General features: G+C 39.7%; 1 protein-coding gene across 4 annotated transcripts in view; it reads left to right on the plus strand.

The window, feature by feature from the left end:
* The window catches only part of REPS2 (RALBP1 associated Eps domain containing 2), an 88,023-nt gene that overhangs the window by 58,280 nt on the left and 8,225 nt on the right, over positions 1-21,518 (plus strand). For all 4 annotated transcript variants that reach the window (XM_021532330.4, XM_021532331.4, XM_021532332.4 and 1 more), the window contains exons 13-14: positions 151-287; positions 11,512-11,576. In XM_021532330.4, coding sequence (XP_021388005.1) covers positions 151-287; positions 11,512-11,576 — 202 coding nt within the window. The remainder of the gene's footprint in view (positions 1-150; positions 288-11,511; positions 11,577-21,518) is intronic.

Here is a 21,518-nt window from a genome sequence, read left to right on the forward strand (position 1 = left end):
AGAGGGAGTTCTTAGTCATTAGGGCAAGGAATTTCCACTGTGAACCTGACTTCTGGTCAGTGTATTTTTAAGTACATTCACTATTAGTTGTTTAAAATTAATTTTTGAAATAAAATATTTTCTGCTTTTTCTCAACATGTTTTTCCTTAGGTCTTATTCTAGCACATCAATAGAAGATGCTATGAAAAAGGGAGAAGAGCCCCCTACTCCACCTCCAAGGCCACAAAAATCACATTCCAGAGCTTCCTCTTTAGATCTGAACAAAATATTTCAGCAAAACACACAAGGTAAAGTTTGCTTTCTTTGCTCCTTCTGAGACCATTCAGATTAGCTGCGTGCTTGGCAACTTGATCTGTTTGCAGAAATGCTTGGCAAGGTGTGCATATGCTGGCCTTTGCTGCAGACAGTAATGCACTGCAGAACAGGAGTTCTGCTCGTGCACTTGCTTGTGTTACATCGCCACTGAGGGGAAAAATCACTGTTTCTATAATTAAGGTGATTATAATGTTTTCTGGCACAGTAATGGGAAGCTTAACATATGGTAGTCTGTCATCACTGACTGTTTATAACTAGCCTGGCTGTTGAGACAACTCTCATCAGTAACTACAGTATAATTGATTTTTATTACTATTTATTTTTTTGTAGTTCAGAAGCAGGAAGAAAACCCTTAATGTTTAAACTGAGAAAGAAAGCAAACGTTTTTGATGTTAAGGTCTAACATATGCGTGAGATCAATTAGAAGCTGCTCTGAATAAAAAAAAAAAAAAAGGGGGTGATTACTTTTACATTACATGGGTGCATGTTGAGGGGAGAGAAGGAAAATGTAGACTAGTAGCTGGGGTGAACTGAAAAAATGGCTTTTCAGCATGTTACCCTGAGTGTGCCTCTTGCCTGGAAGTGGGAAGAGGAGCTGTTTGTTCAGGGCAGCAGTCACTCAGCATGGCTGTGCTTCAGCACAGTCCTTGAACCAGACCAATGGTTTGTGTGCTGCACACCAATCATCTGACTCAAGGACCAGCTTAAACACAGTCATGCTTATGCTTCAGAAGAAGGCCAAGGTTTGGCTGTGCCAAGGAATGTTTAACTGGGCTCTCCAATGTGGTTCTTGGAGTAGAAAAGAGTTTTACCTCTTGCTATATGGGACTTGTTTGTGCAAACAGTAGAGAGAATTCAAGAGTCCTGCTATGTGTGCTGATCCCTGAAACTCAATAGGAATAAGCATTTTTTTTTGCCTTACACAGAGGAGTAATTCCTTATCTTTGTTCCCATTGAGGGATCTCTAATTTTGATTTTGTTATACATCAAAATAAAACCCCAAACAGAGCCAAGTGCACATTTTCTACTGCAGCAAATCTTCTTGGAATTCAGATAACAAATATAACTGGAAGGAAACTGGAAAGAAGTAAACTTGGGTTTAAATTTCGCTTGGAACACAAATGAAAGAATAATGTAAATTCTTGAAGAAGTAATTCTGTGAATGAAAATGAACATCTTGCTTTTGCTGTAGTCAATTTGGAAGTCACAAAGTGGTTTATTTTTGGGGAAGTTAACAAACTGTGTGCAGTTTTGAGTACCACAATATAAAAAAGACATTAAGTCATTAGAAAGTGTTCAAAGGAGGGCTACAAATATGATGAAGGGTCCGGAGGTGAAGCTGTATGAGGAGAAGCTGAGGTGGCTTGATCTGTCCAGCCTGGAGAAGAGGAGACTGAGGGAAGGCGTCTTTGCAGTCTGCAACTTTCTTGTGAGGGGAAGTGGAGGAGCAGGCAATGATCTCTGTGGTGACAGTGACAGAACCCAAGGAAATTACCTGAAATTATGTCAGGAAAGGTTTAGGTTGGGTATCAGGAAAAGGTTCTTCATCCAGAGGGTGGCTGGGCACTGGAACAGGCTCCCCAGGGAAGCAGTCACAGCACCAGCCCTGAGTTTGAGAAGGACGTGGACAATGCCCTCAGGCACGTGGTGTGACTGTTGGGGTGTCCTGTGCAGGGCCAGGAGTTGGATTTGATTATCCTGATGGGTCCTTTCCAACTCAGGATATTCTATGCTTCTGTGTATATCTAGCATGACTAGAATAATCCTATTTCAGTGCATTAGTTTTTGTCCTACTAATTCTAGTTCAGAAATAATTGTAGTTTGGGGAGATTTGAGGATCTGGATGAATGCTCAGCAGTGCTGAGTTTTGTTTTCAGTTCCACATGGGTCATGTTGATCTATAGGTATCATTTCTTTAATTGTAAAACCATCTGTGCTTTGAAGTATTTGTTTTGTTTATTTCCATTTTAAAGGGCAGAAAAAAAACCCACTTCAAGTAAATTCAGTTAAAGACTGTGGCAAATCCCTGTTATGGGCACTGTAATCTTTTTTTTTGTTTGTTTTTTGTTCTTCATTTACTGCTGTTGTATCATGTTTGTCATCATCTTCTTATGCCTTTCTCCTGGCCAGTATACACACAGAATATTTCTCTGTGATGGCTGGGATGTCCAGGAATGGATTAGCCATAGAAATGTGCTTTAAAATTGTTGCACTGGGAGGTAACTGGACTGGAAGAAGGCACCTTCCTAGCTGCACTTACCTGGGTTGCTGCAACGAGTGTTACCCAGGACAGACATAAAAAAGCATGAGAACTTACTGAAAAGCACCGTTTCTGAAATACCCAAATGAATTTCTGTTAAGAGACAGAAATCTCTTCTGTTTTTGTTTTTATTTGTGTGGTCTTTATGTTAGCATCTGAGAAAAATCCTGTGCTGCTACATTCTCAATGTATTTCTTTTTGCTGAATGTGTAATCTCTGACATTTGGCCTGTGTTCATGTTAAGAAAATACTTGGCTAGAGTTTATGCATTCCTGGAAGGAAAACAGCAGGTTTTAAGTAGAAACAAAAATGTCATTTTAAATGCATACATGACCTAGTTTACATCTTCATTTTTCCCCTAGCCCAATCTCTAGTCAGATACAAGCCAAGAACTCCCAGAGTAAGACCTGGGTATTGAGGGGGCCAAAACTGGGGCAGCTCAGTACCCAGAGATGCTACAGCAGAGCCCCAGCCACCTTCTAGCCTCAACAGCAGAGTCTGCTTTGGGGGGAGCCCAGGGCTGGGACAAGGCTCAGTTTGAGTATTAAAACCTGAAAATGCATCCATTGTCTTCTGATGTTTTGTTCAGTTCTGTTTGCTACCCATGACAGCCAATAAAGAATTTATTTCTGGGCAGTGACAACAGTCTGAGTCTTACGAGATTCATACAGTTCCCTCTGAAATACATTTTATTTCCCATTTAGTTTCATTTCTGAGTCACATAACTAATTTTCATTAACAGTTCTGTTGAACAAAGGATACTCATTAGGAAAAGAGAATTTGCTTTGATGAAATGACAAGCTTGTCATAAACAGTGTAGTTTCGTGTTACCTGGAACCAGATTGAACAAAACAGCCATATAACTATTTACAAATGAATTTTTGACTGGAGGTTTTCAGCACTCATTTGCTTTGGAAACTCACCTCCTGCTGTGGCTCTCCCTGTGGTGAAGAATACATGGTGGAATGCAGGCACCATTTTTTATGTAGGCTTCTAAGGAAACACTCACTGTAACTTGGAGTCTCTGTTTCTGGGGTGCTGGTTTCAGCCAGCAACCAAGGGCTAGTATTTTGGGGGTTTTTCTCCCTTTTAAAATGTGAGGTGTTAAGTTCCACACTAGATCAGGTGGAAACACAGCAAGCATTTTATTGCAATTGCAGTATTTTCTGTCACAAATGTTTTCCTGACTACAGTCAGATCTGTAAACTGTACTTAGCACTGCTGGGCTCGTGATGGCTGCCAGACAAGAAAATGTCCTGTTTGTTCTAATTTGGTGTTGTTCACAGGAAAGGAGCAAGGGAATAGAATTTATTGGTGTGCATCAGCATTCCCATCTGTGATACAAGTGTGTTCCCACATCACTCCTATATTCCTGCACATACATGTTTCCTAAGCAGTTTGAAGTGGTACTTGTACCATTAAGACTCTATCAGTACAATTGTCTTTCTACACCCTCTCAATTCATTAGTGCTAAAGGAAGACTGTTCAGCATCACATTTTACCCTCTTTTTCATACCTTTGAAGAAGACTTTTCATTACTTCTTTACTTCAACAGACTTCCATTACTTCATTCAATCAGCACATCCTTTCCTTGAGCTTACAGACTTGGTGGGTTTTGTTTGCCAAGTGTGGAGATTTGTGAATAATTAAATGCATTTTGAGATATCTTAGCTTTTTTATATTTACCTAAGTCAATTCTTTGTATTTCTGAATGGTTTTAAGTCTACATGTAAAATGAAACAATTCAAACCTGTACTGGAAAGAGGATTTTGAGAATTAAAATTATTGTTGTTGTGGTGTCATAGATGTTTTGATACAAACAAGCCCAAACAGTAACCATAATAGTGTTTTCCCAGTTGTTTTCAGGAATATTTTCCCAGCTAGATTGTCTTTTTAGCTTAGTCAAATGCAAGTGACTTTCCCTTTTGTACATGAAACTGAATACAAAAAAACCTGCAAAACTTAACCTAGATAAGCATGATTACTGTATTATCTTATGTATTCTTTTATCCTTAATTGTATTTGCTAGGAAATGTCTGTGCCCATTGAGGTTAGCTGTCTGAAAGATGTAGTTGCTAAAGACAAGCTATTAATGGGTGGTGCAGTTATGTTTTTGTGTTACCAAAATTACAGATTTCTTAAAAATTTTATTTGAAAGCCGAAGTGACAAGGGGGAACTTAGAAAAATAATGGGGTTTTTTTAGGGCTGAATTTAATTAAGTCATTAATTTTCAGGACTCCCTCTTCTCGTTGCCCTTACATTAGTCTTGATTTAATAAAATCCAGCTACTTTCTTGGGATTTTGTTTCTGTTGTAATACTGTACTGTCTTGCATGTTACTGTGTTGTGTTTATTAATCAGGCCATTGAACATGAAATTAAGAAGATGAAAATTCTGAAGGACTTTTATTTTAGAGATGAGGTAATGGCAAATGCCCTCACCAAATATGACATTTCATAAATTATTGTTTGCATAGTGTACAAGAGCTCTAGTACTGCAAGCTTAATTGAGTGAGGAGTGTAGAGTCACATGAGTAACTGGTTGTAAGAATTGTGACAGATTTGAATTTAAAATGTCTTATATGTAGAGCACAGAGAACACAAAATTGAACTGTTATTTGTATTTTTCTCTATGAAATACATTTTTAAAATAATTGCTGCAAAAATACTTTATTGAATCAGAAATTTTTTTTTTTTTCTTTTGGGACTCAGTCCCTGATCTGATAATAGAGCTGTTGTTTTTTTCTAGTCCTATTCCCTTTCAGAATATATTTGATGACTGAACTGAGCTTATTCTGAATAAAATATTCTTGTCTTCCTTCTGATTTGAATGGAAGTGTTTTGTGCCTGTCAGCCTTTTAGAATTTTTTATGAAGGATTTATAGGTTTACAACTGTTTAACTTCTTTGCCCAACTGGACAAGAATGTAATTAAGATTAAATAAGAAGGAGAAAATAGTGAGACTATATATGGATGAATAGTTATTACATCATAGGAGTCTGATGGGATAATGTATTTTTGCATTTTTAGATTCTTGTATATATCTCTAAGGGCTGAGTCTGGACAGTACTTTACTGGGGTGAATATTACCTGCCTTTCAAGTGTAGCTGCTTTTTTTACAATTTATGTGAATTAATTGAACTTTTAAAAAATAGTATTTTCCCATTTATCTAAGCTTAGCTCTTTCAGGGATTGAGGAATGATTTGCAGTCTATTTTCATCCTGTTGCATGCTGTTAAAAATTAAATTCTAATCCAAAAGCTCTTCTACAGAAAATTGTGAAGATTGAAATGTTCTTGACTAGCCCTACCAGCCCCACTGACCTTTTTCATGATCCCCTGGGGGTTACTCTGTTCTGTGAAAAGATGTTTATCCATCGTGGAACAGCTTTATAGGTTCAACAGGATAGGATCTGCTGTGTGTCATGTGGAACAGGGGTCAAGGTACCTCCCTTATGGGGAAGACCCTGGAGATGCAGATGTCCCCAAGAAGTCTGTGAGCTGCAGGAGGGACCAGAGGGGTGATGCCTGGTAGCCCCCTGCTCTTCCTGGCTCTCCTGTGCCTGGTGTGAGCGTGTCCACATTGGAAGTGGTCACAGGTAGCCAGTGCTGGAACCTCCAGCTCTGCCCCCCAGGTCTCCAGGGGGAAGAAGCTCTGGCAACATGGATCTGTAGGAGGTAGGTGGAGAGACTGTGCCTCCCTGTGGGTGGAGAATGAAGCTAAATGTGAAGTGGGACAGAACAAAATCTTGGATAGTTTTGTTTAAGGGCAAAGGGAGGAGGGAGAAACAGACCCAGATAGAAACGCACAGAAAAAGAAAGGGTAGAGAAAATACTAACTAGATAATTAAATGGCTTAAGAAAAATGAGGGACAGGGAGGTAAAAATACAGATGTTGTGGATATATGACTTAAACAAGAAAACAGATGTTTTAAAAAAAATCTGGTTTACAGAATTTCTTAACACATGGTGAAATGAATGGATAGGAGATTAAAACCAGACATAATAAAAAATCCTCAAATGATATTTTGCTTGCTTGATTTGGAAGTGATCCATCAGATACATTAGAACATGATGTCCTAAATGGTCACACCTGTGAGTTCACAGTGCAAAAAACATTAATTACTTAAGGCCTAACTATATCTCTTCCTAATTACTTGGAAAGTGCATAAGTAATTTTCCACTCACTTAAGGTACAAATAACGTTCTGTATGGTTAGCACTGAAACAGATCTGTAACAAGAGTGTGTGTCTCTTCACATCAGGTGTGTGCATCATTTGCCATGACACAAGAAACTGCCAGCTGAGCAGGTTCCCAAAACTAACTGTGAGAAGAGAGCTCATTCTGCCACTGGCAGTGCTTTCTGCAGCATTTCTACAAACCTTGTAATAAAGTTAATGTCAGGAGTCTAAAACCAGTTTTTTTGGTTTTGTTTTTTTTTTTTTTTTTTTGCAATGCTCTTACCTTTCAAGGGGATATTAGCAAGAATTATTGGAACAGATCCCTGGATCAGTGGTATTTCACAACCACCTTACTATAATACTTTATTAAATTTTTATTCCTGGCTACAGTTTTACAGATTTTTGGGTTGGTTTTTTTTTTGGTTTGTTTTTTTTTTTTTTTTGGACATAGCAGTGAGAATTAATAAACCAGATCTGTTGAGAAATGGTTATTTCACAATCACTTACTAATGCTGCTGTCAGGAATGTAAATAAATGAATTTGTGCAAAGAATGGTGTCAGTGTTAGAGGATAACCAAGTACTAATTTCTCTGAACAAGAATAGAAGTTCAGTAAGAAGGAGGTAAACAGAAACCAGCTTAGACACAGAACTTCTCTGTGCTTTGCTTTGGCAACAGAAGCAGGAAAAGTATCTCAAAAACCTCTCTAGAACAGTGGAAGGGTGAAAATGCTAGCTTTCCTGAGGAACCAAAGCCTTAGGTATATGGGAATAGAATAATAGTAGAAGAATGATTAATTTTGTTAGCTTATCTTTTTGAGCTGACTGCAGTATTTTACTCCCTTTGCTTCCTGATAAATTTATTTGGTTGTTGTTTTGTTAAACCTGCTCTGGGAGCTCAGGACCTTGAAGCAATATAAACTGATGGAAATCTACCATGCAACCAGCCATGGATCTCCTTTGATCCAACAGTACTGTAGCATCCACTTGGAAACTGCCAAATACATCAGCCAGACTCTTTTGACTCAAGATGAGGTCAGTCTCCTTGGGTAGGCAGGATCTCGTTTCTGTTTGGTCTGCATGGTACAAATTGACCCAGAAAGAGTACCCTTCCCTTCTTTCAGGAGACTGCTTGCATATGTGTTCAATTCAGATGGGAACAAGGATGTGCATTTTTTCCACCCAAAATTTAACTTGTCTGAGGTGATACTGAAGCTAAGGTGATAGACATCTAAAACCAAGATGTCATCCACATGTAGGGAATTAATATGAAATATCTAACATCGAAATACTTCAGTATGTAGTTTTATATGCTGCTGTTCCAGTATTAATTTTCAAAAACAGCAGGCATCCAGGAGCTCAGTGTATTATGGCAGTTTCTTCTCCAATACTGAAAACCAAGAGCTTACATGACTGTCGTTGGGTAAGAGAAGTACAGCACCTTGCTCTTGTATTGCTCTAAAGGATCCCATCGGCCCAGATTTGTTCATCCTAGTTTTGTGATTCTCCACTGCTGCTTTATATGGTGACTTGAAGACCTACTTCCATAGGTTTCTGTGGGCTGCTACAACTTCTGTTTCTCCTTCATCTTCTCTTCCTACGTCAAATAAGTAAAGGAGCTATCTGAGTGGTTCCTAGGATGGTCATTTTTCACTGCCAAAAATAATGATTAAGTGCAGAGTGTTCTTGTCTGCTAGGGAGGCTGGAGGCAGAGTGGTCAGATACGATGGCATGACCAGTTCTTAGAGTATACAATTGCAGCCTGCTGTTTGTTTTAAAATATTAATCTACCTTCAGATTGGAAAACCTGTTCTTTTAATCTGCTGTGGTGTCGTGTTAGTACTATCAGACCTTTTTTGTTGCCAAAATAGGGCAGAAAAGTGTTCTTGGAAAGTTTCCATGCAGATAATCTGTCTTAAAATGTAAACATGCTAAGAAAAGAGCCATGATTTTTGAACTGAAGACACTGTCTTTGTGGGAGTGACTAGTGCATAAAAATGCTGTCAGAATACATCTGATATGGATACTTAAATCTGTTATACTGGTACCTGCATAGCCTTTCCACAGTGCTCTCTGTAGGATTTGCCTTATATGATGGGGCTTTGTGCAGTCTGGTCTAGGGGAAAATGTCTCTGCTTGTGACAGTTGGATTGAGCTGATCTCTAAGGTCCCTTCCAGCCCAGTTCCACAATTCTGTGGCTCAGCCTGGTTTGAATGCCAACGAGTTGCTCAATAGCAAGAGGACCTGTGCAAGGCCCATTCAGCTCCCTGGGCTCCTGCACAGGGTGAAGACTTGTGTTCAAAGATCAGGGACATCAGCTTCTCCAAGCTCTGAGGTGTGCACCTGGAAGCACATCTGTCTATTTGTCTGTTTGCTGCTCAGCCCCAGGGTACTTGCTTTTATTTTGGAAACAGACCTTCCCCTGTTTTTGTGTTTCCCCTGAGATAAGTGGTGCTGCCACCTCTGACAGCAAGAGCTGATCTGTGCTGGGCGCTGTCCCAGGAAGGAGAGAAGAGCCCTATTCCAGGCTGTTCTGGAATAGCTGGATTGTAGAGTCACCTGCCAATGCACATGAAAACCCAGGAGTGTCTGTTCATACTTCCCTCTTCTAGGGTAGTAAGCCTGGGGGTTTCTTTGTAAGGTGTTACGAGTCCTCCAAAGTCAGCTTTCACTGGTAATTGTGCTCACATAAGCATGATTTCCCTCTAACAACAGGCCAAAGATCTTCTGCAACAGCAGGAATTCTATGAATATTTCATGAGTAGCTTAAGCTAGAATTTTTAGGATTAAAAAGAGGAAACTGGGTCAAATGCACACGTTGTAAGCATCTAACTTCTTTAATGCTGGATTCCTATATGTTGCATTATCCAAACTGAAGAAGGAGGTTTTGTGGTGGCTTTTTTTTTGTGTTGTGATAGGTGTTTTTTCATTGGATTATTTTATGGAACAATTACTTTTCCCTTAGGAATTTTGTGGACCAAATCCCAAGAGACTCATGGAGTTTGACAGTATGTTCAGTGACTTCAGATGTTTTTCCAGCATGTAGTGTCAGAGCTAGGTCTTGTTTTTAAATATTGTCACAAGCTGTAAATGCCAAAGCCACTGCCAGTGCCCAGATAAATGAAGTAATAACCTGAAGTTCAGATTAAAGAAAAGGAAGGTTTCTTTCTTTCTAAAGATCAGTTGCACAGGAGAGATGGAGAATGTAGTTAGCACATCATGCTGTTATTGCAATGGTCTTATAACCAGAACAAGAGAAAGGTTCCTGATGACAGTTTTTTCAAATCTCTCTTACACCTGTAGGTATGTTAGTGGATCCCTGGCATAGCTTCAGTTCTGTTTTAGTTGTTTTAAGTCTCTCTTTGGTATTGTGTGCCATATTAGTTTTCATTTTACAAGATACAAGAGATGATGAAGCAGAAAATGGAAAAAACCCACCAGTGTATTATAAGTCTCTTAAGAGCTGTAAATAGTCAATATAACTGTTCCCAATGTTTTCACACACAGTTTTACTCTCATGTCACAATTATCTCTAACGGTTAGTATCTTTTTTCTTATTTTCAGCCATGTAGACATTTTTAGATTTGGTGTATAAAATATGTAAATGGCTAAGCTATAAGATGGCTCTTAATGGTCTTTGTGGTCTTTTTAAAATATGTATGGAAATAGAAAGTGTATAAATGTAATTGATTGCTTAGCATTTTTGTGGTAAAAAGTATTTCTAAGTTGAATACTGTCAGAGGTTTTTTGTTACACAAAAATATGCCTTTGCAAGATGGACTGTCTGGTGTCTTTGCCAGAGCAAGTGCTGAGCATTCAGTGCAACAGCAGCTTGGGGAGGGTAACCCAGCTGGTCCTGGTTGATATCTCTGTGCCATCTTAGTCCTTCTCTCTGCCTCCTCACAGTTGCCTTTGGAAGCTGTCATCTATCCTCTGGTTTTGTCCCAAATGGGTTTTAGGTATTTTAAGAAAACTAAAAATTACTGCATTGCACTTACATGGTGATTAACCCTCCCTTTTGCTGGCTCAAATTCAAAGCTGACATTGTGTTGTCTTACAGGGGCTTGATCAAACTGTTAGGGTTTGTCTTCCTCCTCCCTCTGAAATACCTCTACTGAGTAATAGCATACAAATACAAAATATAAAACCAAAGAAATTGATTCTTTTTTTTGTTAATTTAGGTTTTGTGCTATTAATTCCATGGCAGATGCTTTCTTTAAAAGGCAATCTTTTTAAAAGCACTTTCTTTTTAAGGTACTCTATCAGAGAGTGTGTTTTATCCAGAGTGAATGCTAGTGTTTACATTGGGTGCTAAAGTGTCCCTTTTAAGAAGGGCAATATTTTTAATGATGAAGAGCAAAGTCCGAAGAACAAGTGGACCCTGTTTCTGGGTTTCTTTAACTGGAATTGGATTGCTTTACCTACAGGTTTTGTGGCTGACTGGCTTCTTTCTCCGCTTTTTATCATAACATTTGAGGGTTTACTGCAATTAAATTACTACTCATTCACTGCTCATGAGGTTGTTTCAAACAAGCTTTTGCTCGATAAAGATCAAGTTTGGGTTTTTTTATTAAATCTTAAATTTTAAATCTCAAAACTTTAAATCTTAAGTCTTAAATCTTGACTGCCTCTTCACTAGGAGGAATTTCCACTTACCCTGGGAATTAATTCTGTGTTTATTTGGAATTAAATTACAGTGGTTTTGTTTGGATGGGGTTTTTTATATCATTGTCATCTTCTTCTTTTCCCACTGTTCAGCTGTGAGGTCTGGCTGGCTGCCCCCACCACCACCTGCACTGCCTCCTCGACCTTCTGTGTCTCAGGTATGGATAAAGCTTTAATTTTTTGCTGTGTGATACTTATTTATTTATGTTACCATCACAGTGGTTAGCACCAGTTGGCTTGGACACAGCAGTTGTTCTTGCTTCCAAGTTAATGAAAATCCTGTGTCTGTCTGGCCGATGTGTTGCAGTGTCAAATTACAGACTAATTAAACCTCTTTGCAGTGGAGTTGACATGCATCTACTAACTTTTATTTACCTAACTGTAAATAAAAGGCTAGGAAAGTTAGTCTACTAAAATGAGTTTCATGCCTGAAGGCATGGGCTTGATACCTGCTGTTGCTATTTACTTCTTGAGCTTTAAAAACACTAAGGGCATCTGCTAAGGGAACCATAGCATGGAAGTGTGTGTTGCATCCATGGGCTTAAAAAAAATAATGCTGAAAGGAAGCGAATACTATGTCAGTTATGTTGTGAAGTTTCAAACCATTAGTGCTGTGCTTTTATTTTGCATTTTTGGGGAGTTTTTGGGTTTTTAGAACATGGCACAACTACAGCACAACACAAATTGACAAAATCATGCATGTCTGAATCAAGATAATTCTTCGCCTTTCAGGAAATCATGGAGGATCACATTATTTTTCAGTGTTGTTGGCTGTGTTAAGTCTTAGGCAGCAATATGCTTCATGTATTACTCCTTTAGATGAAGTGTATGATAGGAAACAAATCCACAGGGGAGCTGACATCCCTTACATACAAAAAGCTGGTGAGATAACCTTCCTTAAGCCAGAATGGTTGTCACTTGAGCTGTGGATCTGCCCTTAAGAGTGTGCTGTTGAACACCTCCTACTGCACAGTGCTTATGATAGAAATGATTGGAGGCTTGTTGCCCCATGCAGCTCCATCAGCAGCTTGTTGTGCTCCCCTTCTCCCCATCCTTTTCTAGCACTGAGTGCAGTTTCTGCCTTGAGGACTGTAGAACACTCTGGTTTGAGCTTGCATGTTTCCCCAGTCAGGGTGGCATTAGCCATGCTGCTGCCAGCACACACCCCTTAGTGTCCCCATCACATTCCTGCTTTGTCTGACACTCCCCAGAGAGCAGCCTTTCCCTCTGGCTTCCCCAGCTCCCACAGCACAGCTCCCTACCTCCCAATCCCAGCTCCCTACCTCCCAATCCCAGATCCTACAGCACAGCTCCCTACCTCCCAATCCCAGATCCTACAGCACAGCTCCCTACCTCCCAATCCCAGCTCCCTACCTCCCAATCCCAGATCCTACAGCACAGCTCCCTACCTTCCAATCCCAGCTCCCTACCTCCCATTCCCAGCTCCCACAGCACAGCTCCCCACCTCCCAGCTGTGTGCCTGCAGCAGTTGCTGCCGCAACCTACACCAGCCCTCCTGCTGCTCCTCCAGCTTCCCACAGTGCTGGCTTTTTGCAATGCAAGCCCTCTTGCTACCATTGGGAAAAGCACTAATGACAACAAACCCTGTTCTCAGAGAGCAAAACCATTGGTTTCAAGCAAGGTTCTGTTAATTGTCCATTTTCTTGTCCTGTCATCAGGTTGTGTTTCCTTAGCAGGGGGAGTGACAACTTAATTTGTTTATGCATGTCCAGCAGCTTCCTGACCAAATAGTGAACCAAATGCTCATCCAACATTGGGACATGCAGAATACAGGACCTTCCTAAAATGATAAATGCGTGAAGATTCTCATGTGAAATTTTTGATCCAGTCCTCTCCATTACAAAGGTCTGGTTTCTAAAAGGAAAAAAAAAAAGTCATTTTTCTGTCTGCTCAGTAACGAACAGGCAGGTGATGCTTGGCTAACAGGCGTCACGTACATTTACTTAATTTATTTCTGATGATATTTAAAGATATTGAATCAAATATCAAAATACTGTTGTACTTAAGTCTCTCAAAACTGTATCTAAAACCAGTTCTTGAAAACATAATACACTTAGTGCTCATCACATTGTTTATTTTTTCTCCAAGCACGCCTTTCTGTGATAAAGGTAACAAAGAGTAGGGAAGTATGTGTGATGGGGTCATAATTCAGCTGAGCTGACCTTTGCAAATAGCATGTAAGCAATAGTGAGCATATGGATTGCCATAGTCCAATGGGGCCCTTGATTTAAAGAGCACAGAGAAGTTGGAGGAAGGGATCTGCTTTCAAAGCTGAGACAGAATCAAGACCTGAAGAAAAGTCATGAGCCTGAAATTGCACATTCAGCTTTTTCTTGTTTCAAGATTTACCAAACTCTCCTTAAATTGCAGTTTTAACCTATTTTTCAACAATGTTATTGAGAATAATTCTTTAGTTTATTTTGCTGTACGCCTGCAATTAAGTACTGTTAATGACAAATGTAGCTTGGAAGTGAAGCAAACCCTGCATATTTCAGGTGACTGTGCACCTTATAAGTATGCTCATGATACGATTATTCTGGCTCAGCTTTGGAAGTCAGTTGATGGAGGAGGAGAGGGAAATAATTTCTTTCTGAGGTCTATGGTTTTCTGTGGATGACTGACAAGCAGATTGAACCAGGTGGCTCTTCAGAGTGAGATTAAAGGGTTCTATGGGATGTAAAGACCACAGTGCATAACAGAGATGTACCCAGGGGTGGGTGTTACATTTCATTGGATCACTAGCGCAGAATATAGAAAGCAGAATATAGAAATTGCACCTTGACTTTGCTCCTATGTTGCAGTGCTTTTTAGTAGAATTTATTTCAGCCTTTAGGAAAACATTATTTTTCCTGTCAGAACTGCCAAGATAATCAACCTTGGTGAGTTTCTGAATCACTTGTTATTCAGAGCGTGCCAAACATCTCTGCTCATATCTCAAACTTCCTACATGATGTCCGCATCCAACTCTGCTTCCATAGTCCAGGAAGCTGAATTATGAGGGCAAGTTCTGTATCACTGGGTGAGCAGAGCACAAGGTGATAGAGCTGATGCTGTTGTGGCCTTGACTTCACAGTTCAGGGGATGCACAGGCTTACTGTGGCAAGCTTGTGTCTTGGGATGTTGTGAGGATCTGGCCAGTTTATGGCAAATAGTAGCAGGGCTGGCTTCTCTGCTCAGCTTGCTGCTGCCAGCCCATGCTGTTCCACACCTCTGCTGGGCAAACAGCTTTACAGGTGGTGACTCCATCTATTTTTACTTCTGCGACAGCTTTTCAAGCTGGTGGATTTAACTCTGTGTTTCTTTTTCTTGATGGCCTCTAAAAGGCCATGGTAGTTTCTTCTCAGGATGTGCCTCCATTGCCAAAGTCAGCATTTTATTGAGTTTGTATCAGTCCATAAGCTGTATTTAAGGTTTCCTCAGAGCTTTCACCAGATTCTTCTCTGATGCAGTGATGCATTTATCTGAGGTCACTATGGTGAGTGTACATAACCTGAATAAATAAAGATGGACAAAAGGCCAGTTTAAATAGTGTGGATGCATCATTCTCTTCAGTTCATGACCTTTAAACCCAAATTCCAGCCCATACCTCTCTGCAATCCAAGCCATTTTGAATTGGTGTTCACAGTAGGATGTTGTGAATTGCAGAATGAACTCTTTTATTAGATTAATCAATTCATATTGCTTTTCTATTAAAAGTCATTCATATTTTGTTGCAATTTTGTAAAGAGTTCTTGGAAAGGTTATGTATGGAAAAGCACTTATGCATAGACAAGAGGGATTTTTTGGGATATGTTATTTTGAAGTGTTTCCTTTTGTGCATAAGGTTGTTTTTAACTTCACTGACACCTTCTGTGATCTCTAGTAACACATCTCACATTTAGCAAGTTTGAAGTACCTTCTTGGATTTAAGGATAATTTTATCCATATCGGGTTTCCAACTTTACTGGACATGAATATTTAATATACTGCAAACTTGTAGACATAGGATATTGGCAGGGCCTTACCTCTGCTTATTTCCCATGGTATGCTGTAGTATATAGAAAGATAACCTGCAGCTTTTCGAGATACCTACCTACTGTGTTTTTTTTCTGTGTTTGTAGAGAATGGAGTTCAGTGGCTTGGGTAAGTTTTCCTTACCTGTGTTCCTAACTTGATAGTGAACATAAGTCATCAAGGAGAAATGGCATAAAGGTGGCCCCAAAACTTTTGTGCAGAACCAGGGCTGTACAGAGAAAATTTATGTAGCATGGAGGTGCAGGAATCATGGTAGGAAGGCAATAGCTATGCAGCTAATTTGCAGTGACACAGATTTAATAGAAAATAACTTTGGGTGCTCATGAATAATGTTCTGCTGGAGCCAAACATGCATGCACATTTCATATAAGCCCCTGTTGTTATTTTTTTAATGGAAAACAAAATAGTATTTTATTACTGTTGGCTTTTAAGCCTACAGAAGTCATTTACCACAGCTGCTTTCTCTGGGAGATTTAGTAACATATTTATGTTAATAGGAATTATGGATGAACACTGAAAAGCAAATATAACTTTAGGATTTTAGCCAACATCAGCTAACTATCTGCAATGTTGCCCAATTAGATCAATGTTCTTTTATTTAAATTACTGTATTTTAGTACCTTCCTGTCCAGCATTGAAGGCGTATCTTCAATCCTGCTTGTGCTGTATAAGGGAATTTGAAAACAGTGGGACTGGAAGAAAACTCTGTGTATCTTGGCTGAAAAAATTGATGTTCCTGGTCTCTTTTCCCAGAGTCACAATTTTAAGCCTGTTCGTTTTGTGAATTCACAGTGGTTTGTGCTGCACTTTTATTTCTGGAGAACTTGGGATGTGTTTTTCCCACTGATTCCATGCTGGCAATTTTGGCAGGCACTGAAAAAATTATGGGTGAAGCATTCAAATGAAGTAGAGTAGGTAGGCAGCTGTTAACATTATCAAATTGAAGTACCCTGAATACAGTACAGGTCTGAAGATTAAAATCTCACTGTGTTACATGAGCTCAGAATTCAGCTGTCGGTTCAGTGGCCATCATTACTGTTAAATGTTATTGATTTGGTGAAAACCTGGAAATGAAGCACTTGTGAGGGGTGATGGGTCGGTCACCCTGCCTAGTCCCAGCCCCTGGTGGCATTGGAAAGCAAAGATACTACTCTTTTTAACATGTGAAATGTTCTCTCTCCAAATGTTACTTGATACTTCATAAGTCCTTGAAGCTTTTTAGCCATTCATCATCCAGGATTGCAAGTGAAAACTGGGACCCATTTCAAGAAGTTGTCTCTACTAACGTGCCTCCACGTCGTGCTGAATCCGTGGAGAGCCACGAATGTGGCTCAGGCTGGATTTTGAACCATCAGTTACACGTGCCCATGCTGAGGCCAGGAGGTGGGGAAGGACTCCCATCCATCCTGCTGAGACCTCTGGGCCTCCAGAGCAGGATGCCCCATGCAGGCTCCGTGCTGGGAGGTGGTCCAGGTGTCCCCCACCACTGGTGTCTTTGGCTAAAGCAGAGATACACGGAGGATGAGGTCAGACTTGCTTACAAGGCTCTTTGGAGAAAATAATCGGGTATTCCTTTATTCTGTAAAATTACATGAGGAATTTCAAGTGTTGGCAGGACACCTTGAATTTTACAGGAAGGAACTTTTCTGTTAAACAAATAAAAATTACCCCCACTAAAAGTAAAGATTTTGCTTTTGGCACCATGCAATTTTATACATGATGGTATTCTCCCAAATAACTATTATATATTAAATTAAAGGAATAAATTTAGCTTGCATTTACAACCACTGTGCAAGGAAAGGTTTGGATTTTTTTTTTGTTATCTCCATGGCTTTGGCTTTGCTTATATGTTGTATAAGCCATGCAATAGGCACTGAAAAAGCATGTAACAGTAATGAAACTGAAAGTCTTTTATAACATGAAAGATTTTGCCATCTGCCACTTTAATATATACAAATGGATTATCTTCCTCTCATGAAAATTATATATTAAATCTAAGACAGCCAGACAAAATAAATTGCGATTTAAGAAGTGGTGGAAAGTAGCACAGTTAAAATTGAATTTGAGGAGTAGTTGATGGATGCTGTAAAATCCTTTCTAAAGAGGTTTCTGGAAGAGTGGAAGAAGGCGAGTATCTTAATTAAAATGTGTTGTAACAATTTTTTAATTTGGCTTCACATTTATCATAACAACAAAGAAAGAAGCTATAAGAACTCAATGCCTGTATCTCTAGTGGAATGCACATATGCCTTTCTAGCTTACGTTAATCTGGTTTTGTGGAAGTTGAAGTATTAAAACAGATTGTTAATGCTTCCATCTGGGTCCTATTCTTTCCTTGTGAATGAGCTGAACATTGCAGCAATTTGTTTGTATTTACTGCCTTTCTCCTCAACCTTATCACCAGCCCTCAGATAGCTCAGGGAAAGAAAAAGCTTATCAAAACTTCAGGGCTGCACAGTGCTGAGAAAGCAGGCAGCACACTAAGACCCTGGCAGCATGTTGCATTTGCATCCCTGTGGGGTTTTTTTTTCTGTTTTACCATTTTCAGTTTTTGTAATAGGCAATAAAAAGACTTGATGATTCAGTGTGGGATGCAGGAGACTCACAGAAACTGGAACTGAGATGTCTTAACTTTCCAGAAATTTGCTTTAAGCACAAAAATACGAGTGTTTAGAAAGGAGCAAAGTACTTCTTAAATGAACTTACGCAGAGATGATAGAAGATTGCAGTGGGCACATGCAGAGTGTTAAGCATATTTAGTAGCCTACTTTCCCTTCCAGATAAGCTGTTCTCAATACTTTTTTTTGCAAAGCTAAGCAGTGGCACTATATAGGTAATTATTATGGGCTACTCCAGTGAATGCACAAAGAGAATTTAATTTCTGTGAGTAGTACCAGTGACTACAATGGGACTATTTCCATGTGTAAAGTTAGCCTGAAGCATAAATGTGGGCGAAATTGAATTGTGGCAATGATTGAATATATATACTTGACCTCTTGAGAAAAGGCTATCAGGTAACAGAAATTACTAAAGCTTGGTGTAGATCTTCTGTTCTGGAAGATCAGTTACAGATTGTCTTGAAAAGTAGGTGTGTAATCTACATGTAATCCAGCAGTGCAAAGCAAAAGAACTGGAAATGTAAGTCAAGAACCAGTTGCTAAATACTCTGTTCTCTTACAGTTACGAAGTCTTTCATCTGAGGCTCTCAAAGCACTCAGTGCTTGAGTGAGCATTACACATTCTTGTAGAAAGGTACTGTGAAGTATTGTCACATGGAGCAGTGAGGAGATTATCAGCGGCTGGTCAGGGATCATGCGATGAAATAATGAGCATTTGCAACTCAATACTCTTAACCATGAGGAGTTACTTGTTTTAATGCTCAGTTTTGGCCATAGGCTGCAGTTTGGGCTCTATCTGTGGCCATTGCACAGAAACTTGGTTGGCCATTTCTACCTTCTGCCTGGAAGAATGAGAAGGGTATGGCTATTCCTAGAAAAGTCTAGACTGTGCTAAGGAAACAGAAGATACTGTCTGCTAATGTACCTGGACTGGTCTCTGCAAAGAGAATCTCTTCAGGAGATTTGGAATGGAGCATTCTCTTGCTCTTTTCTGTGGTTTCTTACCCTGCTTCCCAAAATCAAGATACCCATAGGCCTGGTCTGTAGACTCTAGAGTGCACTATAAGCAGTGCAGATGACCAGGATATTCTTTGCCCATCTCCTGTAAACCTGTATGTGTCCCCAGGCATACCAGCCAGCTCAGCAGCATTCCCAGTGTCAGCAGTTTACTCCATTCCCAGGATGTGAGACACCTCCATCGAAGCACTTCTACACTACTAAAAATGGTGTTTCCCTTGGAAGACCATAGTGCATAATTCATATTTAATAAACCAACAGTGGAGAATTTAAACCCAAAAATCATTTTGCCAATATGTGTGAAAATTTTAAGACATTTCTGTGATTGGAGGGAGGTAATTAATGTCATGTTTCTGAATGAGTTGTGGGCAGACTGTGCTAGGCATGGTATTAAAATGGTGAAGAACTAAAGGGAATTCACTTCAGCTGCTTCTGAAGGACATCCTTTTCCTTGTACTCCACTAGAGGACCAGAGTACTGCTGAGTCAGTCTCTCTCTGCCCAACACCAGCAGGCTACAAATACTCCACATCCAAATCAGTGAAGGAAGTCTGTGAAGAATCCCTCTGCCAAAAGAAAAAGCAGGAGTTCTTTTTCCTTTAAAATCTGTGTGGGGACGCATCAGCTTGCAGATGTATTCACAAAGCCTTTCAGAGAGGGCTTTGTTGGGTCTGCCGCGGCAGCAGACCTTTGCGGGGCTGGATTGTGATGCGTGTGCCAAGCGCTCAGCAGTGGCCCGTCCCACGAGCCACTAGGTGGCAGCTTAGGGACGCGGCAGACACTTGGTTTTATTCATTATACAGGAGCTGCATCACCACAACTAAGGGATTTCTGAGGTTTTATTTGGGGGTTTTTTTTTTGGTTTTTTTTTTTTTTCAGCTATTTCTTTATTTTTACCTGCCCCTGCACCTCTGGCTGTCGAACTTTGCCATCTGCATGTCCTGTCATCAGGGAGATGTGGCCAGCCCACTGACCCAGCCATGGCCAGTGGGTACCACAGCCTTGAGAGTGGGCTGCAGGCTGGCCCTGGCAGATACATCACAGCACCCAGCTCACAAAACATGTCCTGCTCTCACAGATTTTGAAATCTTACCCTTTTTGACATTTTCACTGTGATTTATATTTGCTTTCACTAGAACACAAGGTTTGCGCTTTGTTTTCCTTTCCAGTTCCCTTTAGTTAAAAAAAAAAAAAAAAAAAAAAAAAAAAAAAAAAAGGCAAAAAGAGGGGGCATTTCTGAGAAAGTTTGTGTTCTGTTTTTTTTATTATAATTATTATTTTCTTTCCTCTCTAGGTCCCTTATCTGACCATGATTTCAACTTTTCTGATTATTTTAAGCTGGAATCATACAAAACCAATGAGTTCAGTTACTTCTACACTGTTGGAACAAACTGGTTCTTCAAAAGCTGCATTTTTTTATCTATACATAAATAACATAGAGTTGATAGTTTGTTTTTTTTTTTTTCTCTCTATTCTGTGGAATGAGTTAATATATTCTTGCATTTGATGCGGTGTTTAGTGTAGACTCCAACAAGTCTTATTGCTGCTGCAGACATGGAAAACAGTCCATGTGAGCACCAGAAACTGCCTGCCTGCCTGGTTAAGGCAGGTATCTAGTGCTCCCTGTCACTAAGGGGTCATTAAAATCTCTCCTGTACCCTGGCACTGTTCTGTGTTGTGCAGCAAAGCTATACCATGAGGATTTTATAGTATGTGCATTACGTATCTCTCTGAAGGGCTGGATTTACTCTTGCTGTCCCTGAATGAATGAATGGGTTGTCAAATTGATGTGGCCCAAATTTACTGTGTGGTTCTATTCGTTATTTGCGCTTTGCTATCCTCAAATCATCCATGAAACCCTTGTGGATTTTGCCAGGCTACTGTTAGCAGTGCTTAGAGCCTTCATTTCTTTCAAATATATAAAACGCTATTATAGAAATCAGGGAGGTTATGGGCTATTCAGCTTGCTGATAAAGAAATATTCTGTTGCATTCAATGGATGTTTAAAGGTCTTTGATTTTTATAGACGCACAAAAAAATTGCTTTTTGCCATTTCACTCTATTTGACCAGAAATCTACATTTACAGAAGAAGCCCTTCAATATATAAAAAGCTTTTCAAAATTCAAATGTTAGCATCCAGTAGTTATTAAAATTTTTTAAAATTAAGATATTAATATTCAAATACTGGAAATATTACAGTGTGAGGGGCTCTTTGGGTTTTTTTTAACCATCAGGTAACACTTCAGATGTAGCACACTAAAAAGGGTGGGAGAGAAGTCTTGTCAGTCCTTATCTTCCCTCTCTCTTGAGGAACTTCACATGTGTTTTTGAAAAACTGGTTTCAGAACTTCCTCCTCGCTTCTCATGTTTGATACTGTATGGTTGGAGAAGAGCCGTACCACAGAACCACATTTACCCTGCACCTTTCTG

Source organism: Lonchura striata, chromosome 1, assembly GCF_050655825.1.
Source record: "Lonchura striata isolate lonStrDom1 chromosome 1, ASM5065582v1, whole genome shotgun sequence".
NCBI classification, from domain to species: Eukaryota; Metazoa; Chordata; class Aves; order Passeriformes; family Estrildidae; genus Lonchura; species Lonchura striata.